At 43.4% G+C, this 17,651-nt stretch overlaps 1 protein-coding gene across 9 annotated transcripts in view; it reads right to left on the bottom strand.

Annotated features, from left to right (window-relative positions):
• KIAA1210 (KIAA1210 ortholog) overlaps positions 2,843–17,651 on the bottom strand; it is a 53,085-nt gene continuing 38,276 nt past the window's right edge. For 6 of the 9 annotated variants that reach the window (XM_021406261.1, XM_021406263.1, XM_021406257.1 and 3 more), the window contains 6 exons: positions 14,444–14,653; positions 13,159–13,261; positions 10,162–11,742; positions 9,253–9,404; positions 8,469–8,571; positions 2,843–4,853 (listed from right to left, as the gene is read on the bottom strand). In XM_021406261.1, coding sequence (XP_021261936.1) covers positions 4,681–4,853; positions 8,469–8,571; positions 9,253–9,404; positions 10,162–11,742; positions 13,159–13,261; positions 14,444–14,653 — 2,322 coding nt within the window. In that variant the 3' untranslated portion in view covers positions 2,843–4,680. The remainder of the gene's footprint in view (positions 4,854–8,468; positions 8,572–9,252; positions 9,405–10,161; positions 11,743–13,158; positions 13,262–14,443; positions 14,654–17,651) is intronic. The other 3 variants (XM_021406258.1, XM_021406260.1, XM_021406259.1) reach the window with 3 other exon arrangements.

Raw genomic sequence — 17,651 nt, 5'->3', positions numbered from 1 at the left:
ATACCTTCTTGTTTTGTGACCGGCTTGGTTCGTAGATCAGGGTAGGAATTGGCAGTCAATCCTGCTTACATAAACAGCCTGTAGATTTCTCTGAACTGCCTCTAAACAAAACAGCTATTAAAAGGCTTTAATTTTAAATCCCTCCTTGCACAATAGGAACAACAATAGTATCTCACCATTTCCATAATCAATAATCTGCCCCTCAAGTCAGGAGAAGCGCAGAACTTTGGCTTAGCTCCCTTCTTAGAAGCTGTGTGTTTGACTCGCAGGTTGCACAGCACTGCTATTTCAAGTGCTGCTCTCCAGTGTCCCACTCTGAGCCTTTTGTTTCTGGAGTCAAACTGTCGTTCTTCCACAGATTCACCTTCATCCAGCTGTTCCCCTTCATTCATCCCAGCTGGAAATACCCGAGCAATGTTCTGTTCTGTGTAGATGCATGGTTTAGTGTTCCAGGGTCAGAATTCAGTTTATTTCACCTACTTATTTTCATAATATGCTTAAATCCATTTTTTCAGTGAAAAACAGAGGTTTTGCTCAGCATCTGCGGCAAGAACCAACCCAGGCAGTAAGAACAGCAACAGCCCATAATGAATAATGACACGTTTGGGTACAGGCCAAAGTGGGCACAGAATGCAGGTGTACTGAGCAAGAAACCAAGGCCAGGATCCTGAACAGATGTCAGGGTTCCCTAAACGTGAGAGGTTTCACCCTATAATCCCTGACAACTTGGTGGTGATTGATGAGACATGTTTGTCAAACCAGGGTAAGCCTAATGTAAATGCAGGTAGGCTACCACGCACTGGAGGAAAAGATGAAGAGGGGCATGTGTCTGACTCTGCAGGCAGCCAGTCTCCTCTCCGCTTGCTAGAATCCTTCCAGTAACAGTTGTGAAGGACAAAGTATCATCACAGCTTAATGTCTTTCCTGTATTGATCTCCAAAGCACTTAACTGAGCAAATGGGACAAGCTCAATATTTCTAAGCTGAGAACTTCTACTGTAATACTATATATATAAATAGATTTAATATTTTAAAGCACACCACTTAAAGACGGTGTATTGCTACTTAGAAGGACCCTCTCTGTCCAAGCATGACACAGGGAACAGGATAGTATTCAGAGTTTTCAGACTGGTTAGTGATTTGTGTTCGAAGACCTTCCTCTTAACTGTGGTCACTGAAATGAGTACTGGCTCCTCAGTTGTACCTGAAGTTTAGAGTTTTTGATCCTTTGGGTGTATTAAAGGAGATGTTATGCCACATTCTGGTAGTGAAAATGTTGTCAGAGTAGTGCTAGTAGTATGTAGCTCTGGAGATTTTGAGTTTTTTCTTCATTTAAATGGATTAGTTCCTACTTGTCTGCAAACCCAGTCAACTGTAAGTTGATTCACAGCTGGATGATAAGTAACAGTCTCTTTTAGCCCAAGTCACTACAGACCATTGTTACAGTAGAAGGAACGTCCATAATCTCCAGCTAGGTGCATGCCAAGTTGCTGTTTGTGTCTCTGATCTCTCCCATAAAATCATCCCATCCTGTATCTGGATGGGATGAAGATCCTCCCCTAGCCAGGCAGCAGGTGTTCTAAGCAGCAGAATTAAAAATCTAAACTGTGATGCCTCATTTGGACATGGTCATGTATCTTCCTGCTTGGCCCCCTCGCACAACTGAACTCCCTACCTTTCCCTGTCAGCGGCACTAGTTCTTAGTGGCTCCTTGTGATGAGATAAAACATTTTTTCCATACTTCATAGTTCCAAAACCTCCACCATAACTCAAACAGCAGTACACCTTGCTCTGACCCCCTCTCCTCTGCTCTCAGCAAAGCTGATGGTCTCCCTACTGTGATACTGCATGGTGAGTTGCACATGGGAATCTGCTTTCTGCAACACCCAGAACCCTGCTGTTCTCCTCGGGGATGGCACTAGCACCCTCTGCTGTTGTACAGGAGCACCAAAGCCAGCTGAAAGCTGGTGCCAGCTCTGAGCACAGGGCGTCTCAGGGAGAGCTCTTGAGATCCTCTGCTGAAGGCTCTGAGCTGCAGAACCCCACGGTTACACTCTTGGCAATGTGAGTTTGCAGTGACTTTGAGGCAGCTTATTTCTGAAAGCACTGACTGTGTTTGTAAATAATTGTGTTGGTTGGCTTTATTTTTTTTTTTAACTATCTGGAATGAGCTTATTATGGTAGTTATCTGTGCTCATCCATTGCCTACAGTCTACAAGTGGGCAGTGGGAAGTCAGAGCCTCACAAATGCAACAATCAGTTTTTTTAAATGTATTGATAAATTGCTGGTGTTTCAGTGTTTATCTTAAAACCTCATCTTGTGGTTACATGAGTCTAGTTCCCATTCCTTCCTCTCCATGCTCTTTGTCCTCTGTGCTGCAGAGGGAAACTGGAATAAATTAACTTCAGAAACCCAGAGGGCAAGTAAATACCAAATGCAGCATCACATGATTCTCATGTTCCTTTCTTTCTTAAAGCAACCCCCAGCAGTCTTACAGCAGCTGGGGAGTAATTCCAAAGCCCATTCAAATGAGTATTCACAAGGCTTCTTGTGACCACAGCAGTGCAAGCTGACCACGACCTACAGGAGCAGCAGCAGCTCCAGAACAAAAGGAGCCATCAGCCCTCTGATGTTTTACATCTTTAAATAGATTTTAAATAGATTTAGAAGACCTTATTAATGACCACCTGTGCTGGTTAGTCCCAGACCACACAAAATCATCCTGAGACAAGATCTATGCAGTATACCTGTATAGAGAGTATATATTATGCAAATACCTCTTTTTCTTTTTTTCCTTATCAAATGAGGGCCGTCTATCGCTCATCGTTTCCATGGAATTGCATCATCACCATTGACAACTGCATTTAATAGTAAAATAAAAATGAGAATGGAATACAAAAGGGGTTCCTTCAAGACAAGGATTACAAAAGCATATGTACATACCAAACATAAAAGGAACAGTATTAAGACCAAAAGCAACAACAGAGAAAGAGAGATTCTAGTATCATTTGCAGTAGTTGAGGGAAAGGCCCACAACCCACACAAACTGAAAGAGAAGAGTTTGCTGAATAAAGAAATACTTGTGTTTTACACAAGGTCAGTAAGCAGCTGATGGGATGGCAGCTGGGCAGAACTTCAGGAATCAAAGTGAGTATGTTCATTTACATTATGCTCAAAAGCTTCAGAGAAATACAGATGCTTCAGATCTTTGCAAGTGAAGAAATGACTCTTAAAAGAGAGAAAACAAGTAGTAAAATAGGCCTGGATTAACAAACCAGCCCCAAAACTCTTACTCTGTGTTAGTACAAAGCAAACAGAATCTATAGCTTCAGTGAGCCTATTTGGGTAAGTTTTTACCTATATAAAAAAGTCCACAATCTAGCTCCTAATTAATACTGTTTACAATTATTGTGTTCTACATATTTAAATTCAAGCCAAGACTGGAAGATTGAAGTCTTTCTAATGAGCTGATTTCTTGTTTTGCAATTAATCCCATAACTTTTTCCTCAAAAACGCCTACTAACTACCCAGCTAAAAACTGCCCATTGGCCAAGTCAGCCTTCAGTTTTTGTACTGGCTGTAAACAAGAATTATAAATGTGCAATGCTGCAAAAAAAAACCCCAAAAAGGACTGGTAGGTGCCATTGTTTTTTAAGCCACTAACACCATTTTACATAGCTTTTCTTTCTGTAGCCTGCTGCCATTAATGCTGGTGTTTTTAGACTGATGTTGGGTTACCAGTTAAAGACAGATGATGCACAGGGGAAAGCAGCTGCCCCTTTATCACACAGCCACAAGAACGTGAAGAACGGAGTGGCCTTTGATCCAGCCCACTCTTTAAAAGAGCCGGTTCACTGATGAATCTCATGAAAAAGAAACCACTCTTGGCCATAATTAAAGGAAGGAGGTTTTTTTTGGTTTTTGTTTGTGGGTTTTTTTATAGATTATTCCAGATTTCCAAACGTACAACCAGAAACAGAGTGTATGCTAAAGCGTGGTGGTTTTCTAGCACGTGGGAGAGGAAAGGATGCATGTGGCTCTGGGCCGTTCCACCAGGCATCACGGAGCAAAGCACACAACCCACAGCAGTGTGATTTCAAATTACCCAGAAGTGAAAATTACTCCGACTCACAGTGCTGTTTGGATCCCGCAGCTATCACATAATAGGTCCATTAGCAATCAGAAGCAAATGCGGACTGCCCATCTTAGAGCATTACACACAAGTGTGATGACATCAATGCCCGTGAGTCACGATGATGTGTCAGTGTACAGCATCGTATCTATTTTATAGCATTTGCTAATTCCTTAGCCAAAACCACATTGCACAAAACACTGGATCACTTATGGAAACTTTAAAAACATATTTAGCAAGGGAAACGTTTCAAAAGCCTGAAGCATGTGTTCTTAGAACATCAGTGTCTTTTAGTCAAATACGTAAGTGTACGACAACAATCAAGTTTTCCTAGTAGTTGGTAGTAGAAAATGCTCTGCTTGCTAATACTTCAAAATTAAGCCCCGGCTGGCATTTCTTCACTGTGTATTTACATACAGCAGTCCGAACAAATGTTCTAAGGCTCTTATTTCTCAAAGAAAAAAAAAAAAAAAGATCACAGTGAAGAAGGATTTGAATGGAGTTAATGCAGCTATTGACAATACAAAGAAGGATGCTCGTGTCATTTGCTATTGTACAATCTGGGGCATTTCACTCCAGGCTTTGGCTTTCTTCTTGGCCAGGGATAGCCAGGGTGGTTCAGCAGGACTGCATGGTGTCATTGGCAGGTTAGAAGAGTGTCTCGTTTCCTTTTCAACAGCAGGAATCACAGATGCTTCCTGAGCAATAGGTCCAACTTTACCTGCCAACAAGAAGATATCCATCACTCATCAGAAGGCTAGAGAGTTAAAAACTCGGTTTCTGCCAATCATACTTCCTTCTCTGGAAAGAAAATAATTTTACAGCTCAGAATGTCTGTGACTCAAGAATAAAAGTCAGAGGAATTGCTAAACTGGATATCACCAGCACTATCTGGTCCAGTTACAATGAAGGCTAGTACTAGCTACTGCAAGGGAAAAATTTATAGCAAGCTTTTAGTCGGCAAACCTGTCTGCAAAAGAATCTTCTCCTCGGTCCTAACAGCAAGTGTTTAACCCTTGATATACGAAGATATTCTTCAAAATTCTTTGAACCTGGAGACTACAGCCCCTGGTATTTTTACAGTACATCTCCTGGGCTAACTCATTTCCTAATCTTTTCAAACTCTCAGTTGCCACGACAGTGCCCAGCAAGGAGTTCCACAGACTTCTTCTGCTCTGTAAGTGGCAAGAATATCTAGGAATAAGACTACTGAGTATGAAGGAAAATGGCAACAAAATATTTGCAGGGTAAGGATCACCCCAGGCTCACTGCGGGCTTAAAAGAAACCAGTGTATGGTTTTCAATTCTGCTCCAGCAATATTGTTAAATACTAGGTAGAGGTCAAACGCAAGAAGGTGGGATGCTGGTGGAGCTAGGTGCTCCTCTTAATTGCAGCCTAACATTAGCCTGTCATCCTCACAAAGGACAGAAGACTGCAGACTCCTGTATGGCTTTGAGTTACTGTTTAGGGAAGGCACCCTCCCTTCATCTTCTTTGAGAATTTTCAAGACTGATGACTTCAGACAGCCTGGCATGGGGCTTCACAGGTGCAGCTCACATTTCTCAAGATACGGTTCACAAGTCTTTGAACATTGTGCTCTCTCCATCCCTTTCAACCCATACAGGACTTCATTTTTATGTCTATGTCAAGCTGGGAAAACTCAAACATTTCCTCAGTACCCTGTTAGCCTGTGTGTGGCATGTGGCTGGCAAGATGAGGCTGCTGTGCTCCAGCACAAGAACAGAGGCCACACAGGGACTTGAGCAATGCTAAGTACAGGAAGCTTGATCTTGCACGCACTTAAATCAATGAAAATAGTCAATCAGCTCCATCAGCCACACTCCAGATCAAAGCCAAGTGAGTCCCCTATCTCCATGCAGGAGTTCTCTTTTCACAACCCCAGTTCACTGCTATCCTTGCAGGAGGTGAGCTATACTTAGGAATGCTGGAGGAAGTGCACTATCCGTTAAAAGCAGGCTGCAGCTCTACATGCACAGTACATTTTTTGGAAGCATCCAGGACGATATAGGAATTTAAGTGTATTGAAATTTTGACAATGCATTTTCACTTTTCAGGAGACAAACATCACCATGCTTAGAGTAAAGTGGAAGAGAGAAGAGGTGAGCTAGGTAGTCTTCCCATGGTTATGGGAACATGTGGACATGGGCTGTCACACAGCAAAACGAACCAGTCGCACTCAGTTATGCAAGTATCTGATTTCTCAGAATTTGTTTCCAAACTTAGCTGACATTGAGCTGTCCTGGCTTTTGCTGCTGTGTACAGAATGTGCAGAATTGCACACAAAGCCTCGGCCATCTATCACGGGAGAAGAAAACTGCTTATAGTTAACATAAGCCAAAAAGCAAAATCCAAATACGTATCTCCTCGGGATCCTGAATCTATATCCTCTCCACCAGCAGCACCTTCAGCTGGGTAAACTGCTGGCTGTGCTAATGGGAACTGAATCAGAAGAGGAGAGTTTACATTTGGGATTCCTGACTTCCTGATCACGTGCTGATTGTGCGGAGTGTTTCCAAAGTGTGGTTTTCTGAGTCGTTAAGGAGTGATGTTTTCCTTAAACATCAGGACTGGTTAGAGTTCTCTGTGACATTCCAAGAGTGGAAGACTAGACTATCCCTAAAATGCCATCCCTGGAGGGGAGAAAACAGCCCTCAGTTATCAGGAAACTAGGTCAGTTCTTGGGAAGAGGTGATGCAGAAAAATTTTAATTCTGCTGCCAGGCCCACAGGCGGGATGAGTTCTAGTAGATGAGCGGCAGCACGCTTTGTGTAGTTCTGGGCTTCTGCTGAAGGCTGCATGGCTACCAAGACTTGGATGATTCAGTGCAGAAATCCAGCCTGTTTGGAACAGCCTTTCAAAGGAAGACTACCATTTAATCTGAGCAAAATTCTCACTTTGCACGTAAAACCATGAAATGAAGTTGGCCCGTAACAGAATCCTTTCTAAAAAAGATGGTTTTTTTCATCCCCCCCCCACAGTTAGGCTAGCAAGCGACACCAGAGCCTCCATACCGGTGCACATCCTCATTTTGTAGCACTTGTAAACTCAAAAAGGGAGAACGGGCCTATATACAACTACCACGGGGAAGAGGCAGGGATGTAACCCCTTAGCACCTCTAATAACAACAATTGTGGGTGCTGTGGATTGTAAGGGGAAAGTGGCTTCGTAGTGACAGTGTCAGCAACAGGAATCTGGATCAGAGCCACTTCTCTGACACACTGAGGCATTTCTTATCTTCTTAGGCAGCGTCTGAAATCAATAGTTTCCAGCTCACATAAGATGCTTGTACAGCTGAAGAGCTGCCTTATCTGTACCTAGCTGGAGCACGCTTGGCACCACACCGAGTGAGCGGGGAGGAATAAGCTGCAGCCCAGCAGTAGCCCTGGAAAAGGCATGTGAGTCACTGCGTCTGAGTCACACTCTTCCCCTGCATTTCTCATACAGAGAATCAGAGTTAATGGGGCGGGAGAGCGGCTATTCAGCCTCTGCTCTCCCAGGGGTGGAACTGACTCTTACCTATATTATTCCTGATGGGTGTTTATCTAACCTCTTCCTAAACGCATCCAGCAATGGAAACTGCAGACTCTCTGGAAGGACCTTATCCTGTTTCGTACTTCAGTACACTTTATTGTTAGGAAGTTTTTCAGCCTCCCCAGTGCATTCTAAGCTCATGCAGGGCATGAGCTTCCTTTCTGCAGCAAATTAAGTCCTTCTGTAGACTAAACAACTCCACTCCCATCAGTATTTCCTGGCTGACTGGAGGTCTAGAAGACCCGACCTTTTCTGCTGCTCTCTTCTGGACACTATCCAGTTTCAACTGCTCCCTGGAAAATATTTTTTAGTATTGATCTTTGCCAGTAATAAATCACCATCCTGTTTATATGCCATTCAATGAACTGGCAGTGGAGAAGAAAGTGCATCACTTGCCTTCTCTGCTGAGCGAGCAAGCCAGTACATATAAAACTTAAATACATGACCTAACACATATGTGACTTATACGCAAACTACAGTCTGAATAGGCCTTATAAAAAGCATGCTGATTATTCAGTAGAATCGAATCATAGAATCATTGAGGTTGGAAAAGACCTCTAAGATCATGTAGTCCAACTGTCCACCTATTGCCAATATTGCCCACTAAACCATGTTCCTTAGAACCATATCTACACAGTTCTTGAACACCTCCAGGGATTATGACTCAGCCACCTCCTTGTGCAGCCTGTTCCAGTGCATCACCACTCTCCATTCCCTACCACTCTTAGCACTTACTGCTGTAAATTATAGCCATTATGTAAAGACGTGGCTGAAAGAGAATACCTGCTGCAGCACACACACTGGTCTTCATTTGTGGTTTCTTCTCCTGAGTCCTCAAGCTAGAAGACATGTTCTTCTGTATGTTCTCACTACCACAGGTGACTTGCTACAAAAGGAGGAAGAGAAAAAGAGAATGCAAATAAGAAACCTGCCAGACAGCTGTGTTCATACAGCTTTCCATTAGAGCTCTGGTAGCATCTCCAAAACTAACTATGGAAATGCAGAAAAAGCCAGACAGGAATAGTGAGGGAGGGAGAGGGCGAGAAGGAAGATAGTTGTTACAAATACAGGGTCACTGCACATGCAGGCAAGTTATCCTCTCTTTCTCACTGAGCAGGAATTGAAAGCTTGCACAGGAAGTATGAGCATGAGCCAGTGGAGAAGTCAGACCTTCAGCACTGTTTCTGTAGTGAAGCAGAAGTACTGGAGCAGAGCAGTGAACACCGACTGCAGGTCACCAATAGTGAGAACACTGCTGCAACTCACAGCAGCTCTTGGGCTACATACATACATCCTAGGCAATGGGCAAGACTCGAAAGGGTTGGTTTGAATAACACAAGAGAGCACATAACCCAGCTTTGAAACTAATCACTGATTCACACAGTATAGTCACATGTTTGTTCATTCATTTGCATCAGTTGTTTATCTCAGTACATTTAAAAAAAAATCTGTCTCTGAGTAGTGCTAACAACCTGCCTCCCTGCAAGATGACACTGAGCACTCTGCTCAAGTACCCGGGCAACCTGGAGAAGGATTCACGCCCAGGTAACTTTCCTTGGTACTCTACCTCCTCTTGATCAACTTTGCTCGAGGTCTGGTCTTCAGCCTTGTGTTCTTTGGCGAGGGGGTGGTCCTGGAAACCCTTTTGTTTTAGTTTTGCCATGTAGATCCAAGCCGGCTCAGAGGGAGCAGTTTCTAAATGTAGAGAGGATACTTTTTCTATAAAAGAAATATTTTTGAAATAAAGAAGGGATTTAGGTCAAGTCAGCCTAAAGCTAGAGTGTTTTGTGTTTTAAATCCTTCTGCTTCCGTAATACCCTTTGAACACCGTGGAGATAAAATTACCTTCCACGATGATCCTGTCCTTGGCAATAACCATTTTTCTGTTTATTCTGGAGTTTTTTACTCGACTCTGCTTCCGTTTAAGTCAGTGGCAGAACTCCCACTGAGACCATTGTGATCCAGATTTTGCCTTTGAAACAACATCCTTACATCGCAGATTAAATGAGTAAGATAACCATTATTTTTTCACGTAGGCTGTAAAACAGAGGCTGCCATTTCGCTTTTTGAGTATTTTAAATTAAGTGACTGCAGGAAAAAAAATCACGCCCAGTGCAACTCCTAGTTAAGGTTTAAACTGCTGCAGTCTGGAAAATTAACTACAGAAGAGCAGCAACTTTTACAAAGCTGCGTTAAAACTCCAGCTATATGCAGAAATAGGTCGTACCAGAAATGTTCCAGATGCCCTTAAGCTATTATTCTGATATTATTCTTGCTGGAACACACCCCTCATTAAGATAAGCCAAGAATTCTCTTGACTGGCCAAATCATCAAGCTATGAAATGATGGTAATAACAAACTCAAGGCTGAATTTGGTCCTCTTCAAGAGGATTTTATCTTTTGTTTGCCATTCTTTCAAAGGTCTTACATGGCCATCACTTTCTACAATGTTTGAATAAAAATTCAGCATAAATACCTGAAGGTTTAGTACCATTTTGCTTCTTTGTCCCTTCTTCTGATCTTGTCCTGGGAGGACTTTTGTCTTCTAGATTGGTTTGTTTTAAAAATGATGTTGTGCTGACAGGAAGGCTTGGAGGTGGCTTCCCAACACCCGCTGGCTTCTGATCCTCCTTGACCGCAGCAGAAGCAGTGGGAGCAGCTGAGGGGAGCAGCTTCGGTGACTCCACACGGCTTTCACTCTGGTACTTCAGTAAAGAAGAAGTTCTCCTTAGTTTGACCCCAAATGGATTTTCAGCATTTTGTGCTTCACGGTCAGCCCACTCCAGGGAAGAATTCAAATGTGAATCACCGTCCTTGCAATCTCGATCAAATCTGTTGGAGTTGTTTTTTATAGAATCCTGGATGACTGCATGTTCTTTTGTTATTCCTTCAAATAACTCTGGTCTTACAGGGGAGGTTGGGGAACTTCTGACATAGGAATCTTCCTTTGAATTTGAACCCCCCGAGAGAGATCTCTGCCATGCAGGTGCAATGGTAAACCTAACAGGTTTAGCAGCAGCACTCTTTAGTGGACTTTGTATATTTTCTTCTGACGACTGACTGTCTTTCTCTGGTTTCCTGTGAGAAGCTGTGCTGCTTACCTGGTACTCCTTAGAGTCATCATTAGAAGAGACATGACACGTCAGCCCGGCCAAACTTGAAGAGGCCAGACTTTCAATGGAAAGTTTTTCAGAAGCGTGTGATGTGCAGGTCTGCTGAGGGTGGTTATCCTTTGAAACAGGACAAGGTATTTCTGCTTTAAAATACACTTCCAATTGGCTGGGAGGTAGCACGCAACCTGCTTCTAAAGCAGATGCAGCACTGTCTGTTTTTTTTTCTGCATTGACATTGGATGGCTGAAATTCTGTATTTTCACAAGTGTCGTCGTCATTTCTTGTTGCTGAGCTGTTTTCAGACTTCAAAACAGCCACTGTCTTGACGTCAGAAGAAGACTCTGAATCAGCTCCAGCAACTTGTGAAATGCTCAGAGTGGTATCTAAGACAGCCTGGTTGGAACAGCTCTCATTAGTACCCAGACAAGCTTCTACTTTGCCAATAAATAGTGCACCCCCCTTTTCCTGGTCTTTGACATTGTGGCCCACAGATTTTGCTGGGGACCTTTGTGCAACATCTGCCAATATAGTTATACCTTCCGTTTCCATACCACTGCTAAACAAGTCAGCTGCTAGTACACCTGGAAGCACAGCACCTCCTGCTTCAATTTGTTGAGATTCTGGAAGTGCCGATACTTCTGTATTGGTGTTTTGCTGTTGTAATTCCAGTTCCCCAGCAGCCTCATCCGAACAGTGCAGCACTGCAGCACTGTGCTGTTCCTCCAGGCTCAGTGGAGGAGATTTGGGTCTCAGAAGGGATGTGGCTGCAGCACAGTGGTGGTCCGTGTCTGGAAGCCACACTTCTTCTTGCAGCAGAGTACAAGAGTCTTCTGCCACAGGTGTGGAACTGCAGGAGTCAGGGTCAGCATCAGCAGGACATTTTACACCTGGTGCCTCCTTAGAATGATCTCCCTTCGCATCATATCCCACATGGGCTGATAAGCCTATATTAAACAAAAGAGAAGAGTGTGCACTTCAAGGTTCAAGCACCATCTGTATTAGTAATTCATACCAGATAATGCAGTCATTTAGCAGTTTGGCTGCCATTATCTGAGAAAAATGACTATTAAAAGCATATTTTAAAATAAAGTTAGAAGATTGTTGTCTGCTTAAGGTCTACCTAATCACTGGCTGTTTAGTTCTTTTCCATGCGCATCCCTATTTATGAGACTAACATACAGATTTCTGGATATCTGGATTTCCCTAGATATTTCTTCATGCATATACCTAAAACAGCTGTCTAGAATGACCTGGAGGATTTCTGTATTTGAGCAGAACATCTCAGCATCAGGTAGCTCAGCCTCCTGGAGCTGCAGCAGGGCTGCTGGACGCCTGCATGGCGGAGGGATGTCTGCACACAGAGTAACTCTGATGTGTCTGTCTGGGAAGTAGCCCAAGGGATGGCTGCAGGGACAGGTAATCCATGCACATAGAGTGAGTTCAGCAGCAATTCTGGGGCTGGTGTTACCCTTTATCAACTATACAGTGTGGGTACAGTAAATCCAACCCTCCTTGAGCACCTGAGACCCACCAACCTGCACTGGTATCCGGGAAATTTGGGATAGAAATACACCAACAGGAGACCATCACAACTGACACCTTCAAGTGCAGACTCAGACTCTTCTCCAGCAGGTCAGCCCCTAACCTGTACTGATGTGTGCAGTTACTCCTCCCCAGGTGCAAGACTAAAGCACAATTTGTGTACAGCAGACTCAAATTAATGTGATAGAGATGCCCAGCTAGCAGGCAGGTGATATCTTTGTGCTCCATTTGATGCTCGCTCCCATGGAACAGCAGGAATCCTCAGTGCTTTGCATGCAAATAACAGACACTAATCTCTTGAGCTAGAGACATTTAACATCCTGCAGGGTCAGGCCCTGAGTCTGCCTTGAAAACAAGATGCCAACATTCCCACTACACTGTAGCATTACCATCAGTCAGTGCACTTGTAATATTGTGCTAAGTAAAAATGTATGTGTTATTTTGCAGAAATTTCAGTTGTTTTTACAAGTAAGATTGCAGTTGTTTTACCACAGGTAATTAGCTGTTATTCAAACGATAAGAGGGAAGGCAGGAGAGGAAGGTCCAGTAAACAAGCCAATTAACATCACCTTACATGTGTAACATACAATTACAGAACCATAGAATCATAGGATCACAGAATGGCTAGGGTTGGAGCAATGCAGTTTGACTGGAGAACATGATGTTGTCACCATCACACTTCAGCAGCCAGGACTGGTTTTAAAGTATGAAACCAAAAAAGTGCCTGGTTTGAAAGAACTCTCAGCCCAAATCGGTCATGTCAGCCTACTATAGAAGAGTTCAAGCCACTGTTTTGGAAGTTCATAAGTTTGCATTACCTTCCCAATTGCTTTCATGCTGGTCACTCTCAAGTAATTCCGTTGTATTTCCCTTCTTTTCTGGAGCTGCATGAAGGCATGCTTCCTTTTCTAGGTGATCCACCTAATGAAGTGCAGAAAGATGTTTTAATTAAAGAATAATGCACAAAGATTGTATTTTATACATGCAAATGCATGTTTCTGAATACACAACACGTATAGAAACAAAATCTGTCTACTGTAATTCACCAACACTGGGTAATGTGCTATTCCAGTTAAGAAGCTTGAAATCATTCACGTTTTAAACTGTCAAAAGCAGCCCTCAATGTCTCTATAATCTCTGGAACACTCTGGGATTCATGTATTCTGAGAGAATGAACATGTTTGGAAGACATCACCCAAGCCACCTGGTGGCAAAGAACAAGACAGACATCACCACCACTTCTGGTACCTCTGACCGCCATTCCACGATTAGCTTTTCTCCTTCAGCACTACAGCTACACCAGCTGCAGCACAAAGAACACCCAGCAAAGATGCTACAGGGCCCAAGTTTCCAAGCAAACCTCATTCTGTATTCCACTCTTCCTGAATTTCCATCGCTCCCTCCCTTCCTCAGGGCAGGGCACTTCTAATTCCAGGACAGATTGCCATGCATGGGTCTCCAATGGAGAGGGCAACACAGAGCATAGAAGGGTTATCCCTTTTTCCTTCATCCTCCAGCTTGACTGCTGCCTTTCCTTCTGGCAAACTTCACCTTCACATTTCCTAGAGGGAAGGATGAGAAGCCTCTCATCCTAATTTCTCTTTTCCAGAAGGTCTCTCACCCCGTTATCACTGAAGTTTACTTTCTCAGGCACCCAGACACAGCTCAAGGCTTCCTGTATTCTTTTGTTTTCATCCATCTCAACAACAGATTCCCACAGGCAAAGGCACAGCCCTTCCTAAGACCCTTCCTTTGGTATACAAAGAATTACATCAAAGATAATCTGAAATTGTTTGTAGAAATAGGCTTGGGCTTCTTTACAACTGAAAACAAGCATTTCAAACAACAGGGATGTTTTTACAAATGAAGTATAACATGCAACTTGACTAAATAATGAAAAAAACGAAGCTGCACTTTTATTCAGCAGCTATTACACTGAAGTAACTTTTTTCTGGGTTGGTGAAAAATATGTGGTTTGCCACCTATTTCCAGAAGGGAAAAAGTAAAGGAATGTGAGCAAGAAAGAAGAAAAAAAAAAAAAGGAAAAAAAAAAATCACATCAATTTCCTTCTGCTGAGTGATCCTTTTCCAGAAGAGACTCACCTGGCTCTGCTGGCTCCTGTTGGTAAAGCCCTTCTGTTTGCGGGGGTTGATGGCGATGCGGTGCCGGGCTGCTGAGGTGTCCAGGCAGCCGAGGGGGCTGGCAGGGACGGTGAAGTCAATGGGAAGGGAGCTGCTGCCCCGTGAGCCCACAGCCCCTGAAGCGGCCGAGGCCGAAGGACTGATGGGCCTGGAGGGAGCTCCAGAAGGTATCTGTAAAACACAGACATGTCACTGTATGTTTTGCTCAGCCTTCCTGCAGCTCTGTAACACCGTTCCTTTGCTAGCTTACTGTATTTCAGAAGCCCGAAAAGGCCGTATCTTTGGACATAAATCCTTACTTTAAGAGCACATCTGATGTCGTTTCTGCATAGAGATTCCTCAGTTCTGTGTGTTCACAGCTGTATGTTACACAGAAGTGAGAAATGCCCACAGCTGCCCCTTCCCAGTTCTCTTAGAAGCCATTTGCAATATATATATGCACCAGCAGGAGACACTGGTGCAGTTTTTATAGCTGCCTTTTCTTCCAGATAATGAGACACGAGGCAGGAATGTGTAATTAAAAAGCCACAATAGTATGGGTATTTTCTCCTCATTCTTTCTACTTCTGAGAAAGTTACCGCAACCACTTTGCTCTTAATATCACCCTCCCAGAATAAAAACGGATGCTTCTCTCCAAGATGTATCCCAGCACCATCTCCCAGACAGCGACGTGGATCTCGTCCTCATACCAGTGCTGCTCTGGGGAACTAAACAGCAGCAACCTTAGATTAAATGATCAAAATACAGCATTTACAGAAGTGCTCGCAGAGAAACCCCTAAACACGCCGTTGGACTGGTCCCACTACTGATTTGAAATGCAGACCTGCAAAATGTCACACATGCCCAAGAAGTTCGATTCAGTCTAACACACTCACTACTTTGGCTTTGGCCACAAAGGGAGGTGAAACAGCCATGGGCTTGGCATTCCAATTTTGGTTTGGTTTAAGCCTGAGACACTGCATGGAATGTGAAGCATATGTATGCTGATTAAGTTCTAAAGATAAAGGGAGCATCTTACCAACTGAGCTACACGGATTGTCTAAGTACATTGCTTTGTGTTTAAAGCAACTAAAGCTTGTTTTCTTATTCTCTGTGCCATCATGGGTCTGAAACAAATTACAACAGAATGTTTGAGATTCTGCTTTACAAATGCTTTACACATTGTGAAAAGACAAAGAAGAAAACGTCTAGTAAATTAGCTATTACTGTAACTCTACAAGATTAATGTTACGCTAAGCCTGAAAGGATCACATTCATGTTCTTCTGCCTTTCAATTATAGAGTAACGATTCTGCTTGTTTAATGTACAAAACACCTGAAACTAGCGCCTGAGCCGCAAATGGCAAATGCATACAGCCTGTTCCACTGAGGATATTCGGTATATTTTTTTCCTCTGAGCACTGAGTGATGATTGGTATCTTCTCTCACTGATAGTGGAGCGGAGACAAGCTTTGTGCACTGGTGTTGGAGTGTGACATGAATTTGATACTGGTTATCATGCAGTGATGGGACCCTGCACAGAGAGTGCTGTGAGGCACATTTCCTACAGAGTGTTTGTGCCAAAAAATTGTTCTTGGCCACAGAAGCGGAGGCCTTGCTTTGGTTTAATTCACACTGGGCTGAAGATGTGGCAGGAGGTTAGATTTCCATAAAGGCTCTCTGGCAAAGCAGCATCAATGCTGGTCAGTGTCTATGCGAAGTCACCTGATGCTGGCTTTGACAACCTCAGATTTATCCCCAGTTAACCAGAAAGCGGGCATTTATAAATGCAGAAGGCACTGAGAACTGACACCAGTGACATATCAGGGTTTTTCACACAGCATGAAGGTCTTGGAAAGCTCAGTAACGTAACAGAGGGCAGAGATGTTTGGTAACTATCCTTTGCATCAAAATCAAGGCAATTGTAACATGTAAACCACCACACTGTGTGTAGCTTCTCATTGCTTAGGATCAAATTCTCATTTTCCTTTAAAAAAATACCAAAATATTATTAGAAGGAATAACCGTTGTTGAGTTTTTGGTGCACTTCAACATTTTCCTCGTCTTTGGGATGAGGTCATTCCATGCAGCAACGCGTTCTGCTAGTTCAAATCTTGGCATTACACAAAGACCTACAAATGCTACTGAAAAAAAAAAAAAAAAACACCTGATGATTGCTTTGGAATTGAGACTTTTATTTTTGAGAAATGTATTAGGAAGATTTCTGCTAAGCCAAACTGCTCACCCCAAAAAATACTTGGGTAAAAGAACAGGTGCCGCACTGTAGAAAATAGCCAGGTTCCTAGGGAGTGTGTGAGGAAAAGGAAGAACCTTCCAGCAGGGGAATTCTGTAAAATATGGAAGAGGGGAAAAAAGTTTCCTCCTGTTTCTACCTTTCTTTCTCATAGGGGATGAGGATGAAAGACTGCAATTGCTCTGAAGCTGCGGTGTTGGAAAGAAAAGGGCTTTTTACGTTGTAAGGAATAAACAGTATGCAGGCGTACAAAGATGGATTAATGAAAAATACACTGAAGTAACAATAAAATAGGTAAGTTATTAGAAAGTAATGACAACCTAAGTTACCTAGATCAGTTTGGGCTCTAGAGGTGTCTGACCAGAAGTCAGCTAGAAGTGGGAAGCATTACTTTATCTTTCCATTCCTAAACATTTAGGGATGGCTGTGCAGGAAAGCACCTGGTCTCAGCCGTGGGCGGGGAAGCTGAGCTGGTTTCACTCTCTCTTTTCAAAGGCTGGCGAAGGAGAGAATGGGAGGGAAAGCTGCTCAGCTGTGGGTTGGCACTAAGCATTGAGAGCGTGGGGTGGGCAGGAACTCCGCTCAGCTCCAACCAGCAGGGACAGTCAAGGAGAAAACCAACAAGACACCTCTCAAAAATACAACCTCGATACATTTTGCCAGGCTGGTTGAGGAATAGAACGTGTTGGCCTCACAGCAGACCTTGCTGCTTCTGATGGTCACTTGTTACCCAGAGTAAACAGCAAATCAGTGCAGACCTTTTCCTGAGGAACACGAGGTGTAAAAAGGGCGGATCCTGCAATTACTGCCAGTGATGAGAAGCAGGCCATTGCTTGCAAGCTGCTGGTGGACAGGTGTTATTAAGCTATAAGTGCTGCTGGGTATTTGGGCACCGGGTCATGAAAGAGGAAATGAAGTGCTTCTAGTCCTCCTGTCT

This window comes from Numida meleagris, chromosome 8 (assembly GCF_002078875.1).
Source record: "Numida meleagris isolate 19003 breed g44 Domestic line chromosome 8, NumMel1.0, whole genome shotgun sequence".
In the NCBI taxonomy this organism is placed as follows: domain Eukaryota; kingdom Metazoa; phylum Chordata; class Aves; order Galliformes; family Numididae; genus Numida; species Numida meleagris.
The sequence above is the reverse complement of the archived record's forward strand: the minus strand, read 5'-3'. Positions and strand labels throughout refer to the sequence as shown.